This window comes from Monopterus albus, unplaced genomic scaffold (genome assembly GCF_001952655.1).
Source record: "Monopterus albus unplaced genomic scaffold, M_albus_1.0 scaffold281.1, whole genome shotgun sequence".
In the NCBI taxonomy this organism is placed as follows: Eukaryota; Metazoa; Chordata; class Actinopteri; order Synbranchiformes; family Synbranchidae; genus Monopterus; species Monopterus albus.
In genome coordinates, this window is record NW_018128161.1 from 278,783 (window position 1) to 289,825 (window position 11,043).

At 41.5% G+C, this 11,043-nt stretch overlaps 1 protein-coding gene across 1 annotated transcript in view; it reads left to right on the forward strand.

Annotated features, from left to right (window-relative positions):
* ythdc1 (YTH N6-methyladenosine RNA binding protein C1) overlaps positions 1-11,043 on the forward strand; it is a 23,798-nt gene that overhangs the window by 6,620 nt on the left and 6,135 nt on the right. The window contains exons 3-9 of the mRNA XM_020622483.1: positions 730-831; positions 1,542-1,840; positions 1,929-2,310; positions 5,014-5,076; positions 7,122-7,216; positions 7,331-7,439; positions 8,581-8,698. Coding sequence (XP_020478139.1) covers positions 730-831; positions 1,542-1,840; positions 1,929-2,310; positions 5,014-5,076; positions 7,122-7,216; positions 7,331-7,439; positions 8,581-8,698 — 1,168 coding nt within the window. The remainder of the gene's footprint in view (positions 1-729; positions 832-1,541; positions 1,841-1,928; positions 2,311-5,013; positions 5,077-7,121; positions 7,217-7,330; positions 7,440-8,580; positions 8,699-11,043) is intronic.

Below are 11,043 nucleotides of genomic sequence, written 5' to 3' on the forward strand. Positions count from 1 at the left end.
AAAGCTGCCTCCATCCTCAAAGATCCCACCCACTCCCAGCACGGACTGTTCACCTCCCTACCCTCTGGCTGGAGGTTCAGAAGTGTGAAATGTAGGACCACTAGACTGAAAAACTCTTTCTTTCCCTCTGCCATCAGACTCCTAAACAGCTGAGGAGTTTATTACCAGGAAATACGTGATGTACTGTTTACATTCTCAGTTTGCACATTGACTGTTGACTGCTGCACATGCTGCTCCCATGCAGCATACATTCTCTATTATATTCTTTTATTGTACTGCTACATTTGTTACTGTCCTAGATTTTGTGTTTCATGCATAATTGCACAACGACTCTGCTGCACATGCTGCTCCCAAGCAACATACATTTTGTTATATTCTTGTATTTTTTTTATACTATATTGCTGCATCTGTCGCTGCTTAAAATGCCTTAGATTTTGTGTTATTTATTTATCTACTTTATATTTCGTTTGTATTTTGTGGCATTCATGTGGACGGCAAAGTAAGAATTTCATTGTACAGGGAAACACGTTTCCTAACTGTGCATATGACAAAATAAACACTTTGAAATTTTTTCTCTTTGTTTCTATCTGTTTTATTACCTATCTTGGAATTAATTAATTAAAAAAAAAATTTTTTGAACTAGTGTTGAACTGCCAGAGATGTGGCTTCATATTCAGCAGGTTGAGAGTTTGTTTCCAGGATCAGTTTAACTTTGAACTGTTGTTTCAGAGGGAGAACTGAACGTCCTGGAAGATCTTCTGACTGAGGCCCCGGATCAGGACGACGAGCTGTACAACCCCGAGACAGAGCGCGATGTCCCCAACAAGAAAGGTACTACTGCATGTGGTACTTATGGGAGTACTGATGATATTGCTGAAGGTACTGGTACTGCAGCATTGTTTACTGTTTATCTTTTTGATGAGAAAAGTACTACTGGAGCTACTGCTGGGAGCACTGATTATATTTTTGCTATAAATAGTACAGATAGAACAAATTGGTACTGCAGGTAATAGTGTGGCTGATACTACTGAAAATACTGTTACTGCTCGGGTTTTTCCCAGCATAGAAAGGCTTAGTCTGATTTTGCAGAGCGCATAAGCCGAACATCAGAATTCATGTTAAAGTGAGTTGTATGCGCTGACAAAAAGGACCCTAACCCTGGCAACAGGAATGACTTGTCAATCAACAGTCAGTGTTTGTATGAATGTTTGTGTGTGACAGCAAATGTCCGATGCCAGTGATGGTGTCCCAAAAGAATTTAGGGGAATTTGAAGTAAACTGTGCATAAAACTTATAAAACAACTTGTGTATAAAATGGGTTCTGAGCACTTCAAACAATATTATGTGTGAACACAGCCATTCTTCTCGTAACACCTGTGGGGTGTGTGTCGTTCGAATACTGATGCTACTACTGATGCTCCAGTTACAACTAGTGATGCTAGTACTATTACTGTGGTTACTACAGTATCTGAATCAGCTGAGGGTGATGATAAAATGATGTCTCCTGTACCTGTGTCGAAACCCTTTGTTCTGTCTCTCAGGGACAAAGAGGAAGAGCGAGCGTCGGGACAGTCAGGATCTGAAGAGGCCCCGCCCCTCATCAAGCCACACCCCCTCCAGGTCCTCCTCCACCAATAAGAGAGGCCCAGGCACCCCTCTGTCCTCATCTTCTAAAAAAGCATTATCCAGCCCCCGCGGTCGACATGCCACCACCGGCTACCGACATGAATACTACGAGGAGCGAAAGGGGCGGCGAGGGGCCAGAGAGGTGAACAGGAGCCGAGGAGGAGAGGACACACGACACAGAGAGTCCCAGAGAGGCCTGGAGGGTCTGAGCCAGGTATCAACATGAGTATTGCTGCTGCTTAGACTACACTCAATGTCTTCAGTATTTCAGCCAATCACCCTTATTTCCTGTCTATCTTTAGAAAGTGCGGCGTGACGAGCAGCGGGCTAGCCCCTCCCCTCGCGAGGAGGATAATCAATCAGAGGAGGAGGCAGCAGCAGAGTATGGTTCTGAGCAGGGGTCAGGAAGCTCCTCCCCAGCACCCTCCCATGTAGAGGAGGAGGAAGAGGAGGAGGATCAAGAGGAAGAGGAGGAGGGCATGGAGGAAGAAGAGGAAGAAGAGGAAGGAGAGAAGGAGGAGGAGGAGGAAGAGGAAGAAGAGGAGGAGTACGAGAGACGTGGTGGCACTGAGGGGAATGACTATGACACACGCAGTGAGGCAGGTGACTCGCGCTCCGCCTCTTCTGTCAGCTTCTCTGATGACGGCGAGTCAGTGCGCTCAGGCTCTGCCTCGGAGGCCTCAGGTATCCATGACAACAGTGAAAACATTCTGTACTTCCTCTCCTTTTTCTAACCTCCAGCTTGACACCTGTTCACTGTTGAAAGTAACTGTTAACATTCAGTGAGCTGATTCCAGAAGTGTTGGCTCGACTGACACTTTAGTCTCCTTTTTTTTGTAGATAGCATACGTTTTTAGCATTGAACAACATCCACTGTATTTACATCTCGCTTTTAGACAAATGAAATATACAGCGCAAATTAAATATCTTTAACCCTCCTGCATTCTTTTAAAAATTACCACACATATTTAATCAAATTTTTTATGGGAAAAATATTAAAAATTACAATAATTTCCAAAAAAAAACATTTCAACCAGGATTTGATTATTATTATTATTATTAGGCCCTGGGATGGGTCAATGATTGGTAGCAACATTGATTTTGATGCTTTTTTTTTTTTGTCAGTGGCAGATTTTAAGTGCCTAGTGGCAAAAATTGTCCACTTACAAAAATGTCATAAGCTCATATTACCCTGTTGTGTTCTAAAAAAAAAAAAAACAATTAGTTTGAACCAGAACATTTATTTCATTAACAATGAACAAGGAACACTAAAAAACATTAACTTTGAATCACTCTGTGTATTAGAGTCCAGCTCAAGCAGAGGCTGCAAATAGAAAAGGAGTGGTTCTTGCAGATAAACTTGTGGCACTTACAGCAGGTGCCTACAACCTTCTCTTTTGTGCACAAGTGGCACTGCCGTCTGCCCTTGACTTTGCTCCTCTGACTGTGCCTGCTGGAACATACCTCAGCATCTGGACGTTTGAGGAAGACCACAAAAGTGTTCCATCTACTAAATCTTCTTGTCATTTCGCCAACAAATACTACTCCCGCCAAACAACGTCCAATTTTGTTTGGGTTCTTGCTTCTCATCTTGAATTGTTTATAAAATTGATTGCAGGCTTGTAAGAGAAAGGCCTTATGAAGTCTGACATGCACATGTGCATGCTCTTATGTGCCCCCCCAAGGGACTAAGCGGTAGAAAATGAATGAATGAAGTGTAGTGTGTATGAAGTGTTATATGGCTCCATTGTGTGGCTACACCATAGGTCTGTTGCGGTGGCAAAGTACTCTGCTTTTAATACTTCATTAGCCACTTCTGCACGGCATTTTTCAAATATAGCAGGCAGAGCGACTCTCGTGAAATGGTGTCGAGATGGCAACGCTTGTCCATAGTATTTATCATTTTTCTGAATCCTTCGCTCTCAACCGTGCTAATAGGGCACGTCTTTGGCTAAAAAGTATGCAACGCCATCTGTTATTTTTTTGTGCCTTTCTGAGCTGGATGGATACGGAGTTGCACTGAAGAGCGTGTCTTTAATTGATTACTGTGTTGCGGAGGATGTTTGTCCTTCTTTCTGTTTGTTTATTAGTTAGTCATATGTTGGTCTGTGTTTGAATTTTAAATGGTTGAAAAGATTTGTGGTGTTACCAGCTGGCGCGTAGCAAATCTTGCATGTACTATGTTTTTGATCCACGTCCGCTTATTTGAATGCAAAATGTTCCCAGACAACAGAATTTCTTCTACCTTTTTTGTTGACCAAAGACTTCTGTGACTGCTCTTTTTCTGCCATCTTCCCTCACGCTGATTTTTAAATGCAATCAGATACGACATACGCAAGGGGAAGGGCGAAAGAGAAAACGAAAGTGAAAGTGCGGATGCGCGAATGCAGGCCAAAATAACTTTAAAAAAACGGAATAATCATTTATTCTCGATCACACTATTTTTGTGATCGTTGAGCCTCGAAATCGAAAATTCGATTAATTGCACAGCCCTAACACAAATCATATTGATATAACACACAATAGTGATGCACACTTTATCATTTTCAGTCTTTCTGCAAGTCACCCTTGCAAAAACTGTGGAAAAATAGTGACATTTGGATGAATTTGCATGCACGGTTTCAAAATGTGCTTGCGCCACCATCTGGTGGTCAACTACTAAAATTGCATTTTGAGACCCTCTAGTTTAAAATGGTGTATTGCTTCAGGGCATTGAAATATGACATGATACGATGTATTTGGCATCAAAAAAAACATTTTTAATGATTTCAATGATAACAGTAACTTTGGTACATATGTGTGAGTATTTTTTTATTTCTTCTATTTTAGGCAAATTTAAGGAGGTGAGACCTCAGTTTTTAAAAAATAAATAACCTGTAGCAAATTCGAGCTACATTCATTCAACACAGCTAAAATGGCTTGAAAAATAAAACACAAATGTTGCCTCTAGTCACCTAAGGCTGCATGAGGGTTAAGATTAACAAGTTCTTACGTGATAACGAGGTCATCAAAAATCATCATGCTAATGACAGTGCAACCACATGTCTTCAGAAATGGTTCTCCAGTTTCTTTGTTTTGTCACTCGTATACATTTTCTTCAGCTAAAAAATATAATGTTAATTTAAGAAAAAACATTAGCTATAATGTGAATATCTTCATGAAGAAGAATTAAATGTGCTTTTTCACCTTTATCTCCATTTATTCATCATTTTTGTTGCATAATCTTTTATAAGTGGATTTAAAGAAATTCATTATAACAGAGTAATATAAATTTTAGAGATAAAGTAATTAGTAAAAGTCAACCAATAAGTCAAGTAAAAAAACATTTGACTGAACAAATGTTGCCCTTTGTTACTGGGATTTAATTCTCTGCTTTTATTTTGAAAGGTTCAGAGAAGAAGAGGGAGAAGTTATCGTCGTCTGTCCGAGCAGTTCGCAAAGGGATGGAGAGTAAGGCTGTTGTTCTTGTTTTATAAAGTAATGTTACAGGGCACCTGACTTCCTTTTCATACTGGTGCCACCAGGTCTCCCAGAACATAATACCAGTGCCAGCTTTGGTGGCACCACTCATGTTTTATAGCGTAACCTAAAGGAGACAGTGGTGGGCCGTCAGGGCCAGCAAGGCCTTCTCTGCTGGCCTAAACACTATTAGAAGCACTGACCTACACTTACAACCTAAATTCTAATATTTGTTCCATGAAATTGTATTAATTTATTCCCAACAGTCTGTTCTCTTCATTTCGTAGTATTTCTCTTGGCTGCACCGCTTCCAGTACGTGTATGTGGATGTTAGATTTTTTTGTCCAATCAGATTTCAGCCTCTATGTGTTGCCATGTCAATCTAATCTGCCCAGGGCCTTCAGAATCAGAAGTGCTGGCCCATGTAACTTAAACTATATTAGCAATGGGACTGTTTCTTTAACCAATCAGATTTCAAATTCGCCTCACAGGGCCAGCTAGCTGGCCCACAATGACGTCATACGCGAAATACCTCTCTCTGTAATGCCACACTTTATTATATTGCGTTTTTGTATAGCATTGATGGTTTTATAATTGCGACGTACAGTGGTGGTATTAAGAGGTGAATTAAGTCGGGTAAGTCTCCACTGAAGGCCCAGGTACCAAATGCACGGCCCGCCACTGAAAGGAGAATTTGTACAATATGAATGCTGACATTCTGAGAGAGAGAGAGACTCGTCTACGGTGGAAAATCACTCCTGGCACCAATCTCCTCTTGTGATGCGGTCGCTTTAGTAGCCTAGTAGCAGAAATGATGATGTTGCGTACAGTTAAACTAAAACTCTAGCTGTTTGGTCTCTATCAACAAACAGGGGGCATGCTTTGTTGTTTTGTTTGTTTTGGATGTATTTGTAGCTAAACTTAATAAAAATTGGTCTTATTTGGTGGTGTGATGGGTTGTGTTGGACTTGTTACACACTTATTGGTAATAATTAAACAAGTGTACCTAATTTTGGGATTTTGTCGATAACCAAAAGCAGACAGTATTTTGCATCCTTCAAAACAGGTGTCTGTCTTATCTTGTGCTAGGTCATATTAATTGTTGCTTACTAATGATGTTAATGGAAACAACATATTTCATATACTGATTCACGTAAAGCTGAAACATTCAAGTAAAACAGTACACAAACACTGAACTCACTGCAGAACGATGGCCCTAAAGTTTGCTGAGTGGTGTTTTGTGCTGGTACCTCTGCTGGTTTAATGCTGTCATGGACAACTTTTCATGTTGTTCGTATTCTGTGTAGTGGTTAGTTCGCACACAGGTGGTGAATCAAGCTGTCGAGTTTTTTTTAATGGCAACTGATTTTCAATGTTGTTTGAAGATTAGTCTTTTGAACACACAGTCATGTTTCAAAGTTGAAATACCTCCATGCGAGTGAAGGTGGTCCACATCTAGCAGCGAAATCTTCAGTATAGTCTGCCATGCTTTGGTGTCAGTTGTCTCCTGGCACTGTCTTTTTACTCATTTTTAACTTTGCTAATACGCTGCAGTAGCTGCACAGTCCGCTGTGTGGCTGTCTCTGTGATGATAAACAAATCACCGGTTTTGCTTTACCCTGATTTCTTCAATATTTAAGGGATTTGGCCATAGTTGTCCAAACATAAAGGTGCACAGCATAAATCAACTATTATTAGTTAATTCAACACACTTAATGTTCTAAGACAAATTTAACAGAAAACTAAGCTGTTTACACCTGAGATTTATGATGCACCTTAAATAAATTTGGCTGCAAAATGCAGCTGATCACTTGCAGTCTGGCGCCCTGTGTTGTGTTGTCACTAACATTTCTTAACTCAATCAGAATCACTTGAGAAAAAAATTGTGTATGAGGTAGATTTTCTTCTTCATGATGTTTACTCCGAGAAAGCATCAACTACACATTCAAGTTAATCAAAGTACTGTTTCCTGTACTCAGATTACTACTCAGTTTCCTTTAAAGTAATCAGATTACATCCTCATCCTGTGATTTCAGATCCGACCAATAAGCTGCGTTACATCCTGCGAGATGCTCGATTCTTTCTCATTAAGAGCAACAACCATGAAAACGTCTCCCTGGCTAAAGCTAAGGTACGCTAATGTTTATTTTTAGTTTATTGTCCCATTGTTTACATATTTAAAAGGCCTCTCCCATCTGATGGTGTGTCTGTTTAGAAAACATTTTAATATTTCTGCAATGTTTAGGGTGTGTGGTCGACGCTGCCAGTGAATGAGAAGAAGCTGAATGCAGCTTTCCGCTCGGCTCGGAGTGTCATCCTCGTCTTCTCTGTGAGGGAGAGCGGCAAATTCCAAGGTTAATAAACATTTTGTCATGTATAAAAATGCCACTTGAATATTTTTTGGTTGGTCCTTTTTGCCATCCTTGGTCATATTTTGCGTTCCGCAAGGCTCAGTCCTAGCTCCGTTACTTTTTTCCTTATATACGCTGCCACTTGCCTCAATTATATCAAGCCACAATGTTCATTTTTATGCTGATATTCAGATTTACATGCCACTGCTACAATCCGACTTGAATGCACTTGCCCCATTATATAATTGCATTCGACATATTAAGAAATGGTTAGCTCAGAACTTTCTGCATTTAAACGAAAGTAAAACTGAAGATATGTTCATTAGTCCTGATTCAACTGCAATTGCACCCAGTTTAGATGTCTCAGCCCTCCCACGCAAAGATTCTGTAAAAAATCTTGGAGTAATATTCGATAATGGCTTTAACTTTGATAAGCAGATCAGGGCCGTAGTTAAGACCAGTTTCTTTCACTTTTTTTATCGCGTCCGAATTTAGAAAAAGCTATTCATGCTTTTATCACGTCACATCTAGGCTACTGCAACACCCTCTGCAACTTGTCCAAAATGCTGCGGCCCGGCTGCTCTCCAACACCCCCAAATATACCCACATTACCCCTGTTCTCCGTTCACTACACTGGCTGCCAGTTCAGTGGAGAGTGAAGTTCAAGGTGTTGTTTTTTTTATTTTTAAGGCCATCCACGGTTTCGCTCTGTCATACCTTTCTGACCTGTTGTCCATTTATGCTTCACGCAGAGCTCTGCGATCCTCAGGGCACTTGGCCCTGGTGGTCCCACGGTCGCGTTATAAGAAATGGGGCGACCGTTCTTTCGCTGTGTATGGCTCCAAACTCTGGAACTCATTACCCCAAAAGCTACCATGTGTAACCGAGCTAGTGACTTTGAAATCAGTTTTAAAGAGACCTCTTTTTGTGTAATGCTATGTATATTCTGTTATAAGAACGTTTTAGTCTGTTGTTGTTGTTTTTTTTTCTCACTATTGTGTTCACTGGATACTCCAGCTCTGTTGTACAGCACTTGTGCCCCGAGGAGTTGTAAAGTGCTATATAAATAAAGGTTGTTATTGTTGTTATTATTTTAAAAGATTAAATCTAGCCGCCTCTTTTGTTTTTTGTGCTTGATCTGTAGGTTTTGCTCGCCTGGCATCGGAGTCTCATCACGGCGGATCGCCGATCCACTGGGTCCTTCCTGCCGGCATGAATGCCAAGATGCTGGGTGGAGTCTTTAAAATTGACTGGCTCTGCAGGTAAACAACAAAAAAACATGTGGGTAGATATTTAAATGTGGAACCTCAGTTTATCCAGCTGTGCCTTTTCTGCCACACATCTGCATCCACTTCATGGTGGCAAAGCGTAGGCCATTTCCATCTGTGGTGTATCTGTCTGAAATTAAGTTTGTAAGTAAATAATTCTCTTGGAGCACCAGGTCTCTTTTCTGGTGGACCTACCAGACTTTGATGTACAGTGGAACCTTGGATTGCGAGTGTTTTGCAAGACAAGCAAAAAATTTTGATTCAATATACGAGCAAGGTCTTGCAATACACGTGGTACGTACGCTTTGTCTGCCGAGCATCATGTGACCTCCGTCACAACTGAGCCGATGGTTCTTGTGCTTCACTCGTATAGTCAATGTCTGTACTGCAACAATAGCCCCTCATGCCAGCCACGATTCTTTTCAAAGGTAAAGTGGAGGTTAATTTGTTTTATTTTTACTTTATACTGTATTTTGTATTACTGTAATCATTTTTATATGGATAAGTGGGTGTGGAACGAATCATCTTGAGTTTCCATTATTTTTTATGTTGATATGCGAGTGCTTTGGATTACGAGCACGTTGCCGGAACGAATTCTACTTGCAGTCCAAGGTTCCACTGTAATTATTATAAGTAATTCATTGGACCATCCCCAAACTGTTCCCACAAAGTTGGGAGCATGAAATTGACTAAAATGTCTTGGTATGCTGAGGCATTAAGAGTTCCTTTCACTGGAACTAAGGTGCCAAGCCCAGCTCCTGAGAAACAACCCCACCACCAAACTTTGCACTTGGCACAATCCAGTCAGACAAGTACCATTCTCCTGGCAACTGCCCCAGACTTGTCCATGGGATTCCCCCCTCCACCAAACTTTGCACTTGGCACAATCCAGTCAGACAAGTACCATTCTCCTGGCAACTGCCCTAGACTTGTCCATGGGATTGCCAGATAGAGAGGCATGATTCGTCACTCCAGAGAACACATCTCCTGAGAGGCTTATTAGCCATAGGTGTAGTGCTGGAACGGCCCTCTGCCACTTTTTCTCTAAGAGCAAAAAGAGTCAAGTCAAGATTTTTATTTGCCATTTATGCATAAACAGACAGTCTAGGCATATAGGAATTCTTGTGCAGCTCTCCTTTGGAGTCAGGTAAGGAGTCAAAAGCCAGGAAAAACACTTAGTCTTAAAATAAAGGGTTACATAAAGGCAACAAAGCATTAAAACCGCAATACACAAAAATAGGGTAATAGTATTTTCCCCGGTGAACTTCAGACATCGCACTTAGTAATTCACATGGTGGAGTTGGATATGTCATTACGCTTGGTGAGGTAGTGAGGGGTTATAACATACTAAAATAGAGTTTATATTCAGGCTTGTTTCCATTGCTTGGTAGAGAATGTCCTGTTGTTCAGGTCCCCCAAGAGAATACTGTTGATGAGATGCTCTTACAAAAATACCTTGTGGAACATTTCTGTATTATTATTGCACGTGTCTAGTAAGGGGTCATTGCACATACATTCTCACATTTTCGTATCTGCCATCAGTCTTACTGTGGCAGGGAAAAAGCTGTTGTAAAGTCTTGTTCTGTGTGTGATGATACTGTCCGCCCTGCTGTGCCCGAGGCTGTAGGTGCAGTTTTTGTTTCTGAGCAGAGTGTGAGCTGGGTGGAGTGGATCTCTGATTATGTTCTCTGCCCTTTTACGACAGCACTGTGTGTACAGTGTGTCCATAGCAGGCAGTTCAGTCCCAGTGATCCTCTCTGCAGTCTTTACGACCCAGAGCCTTCCTCTCTGCCTGTGTGGTGTTACCATACCAGACTGTGATGCCAGTGATGAGGATGCTCTCTACCAGTCCTCTATAAGCCTGGGTGAGAGGGCGACGGTTCAACCCAGCTTTTCTGAGCTACCTGATGAAGTATAGTCACTGCTGGACTTTCTTCACTGTGGCAGCTGTGTTCAGTAACCAGCTCAGGTCAGATGTCACCTTCAGGCCCAGGAACTTGTGGCTGTCAGCCCTCTCCACCTCAGTCCCTTTGATGGTCAGAGGCAGCAGAGGGGAGGGGTTCTTCCTGAAGTCTACTATTATTTCTTTTGTCTTGTTTATGTTGAGGATGAGGTTATTCCTCCTCTCCATAAAGAAGAATGTCGTTCACCAAGCTTCTGTAACCAGACTCGTCTCCCCCCTTGATGAGGCCCAGAATGGTGGTGTCATCAGCATATTTAATGATGCTGGTGTTATGGTTGGAGACAGTTGTGGGTGTAAAGGGTGAAGAGTTCGGGGCTGAGACAGCAGCCCTGCGGTGGCCCAGGTGTGATAATAAAAATTAAGGTGCAGTGACTGA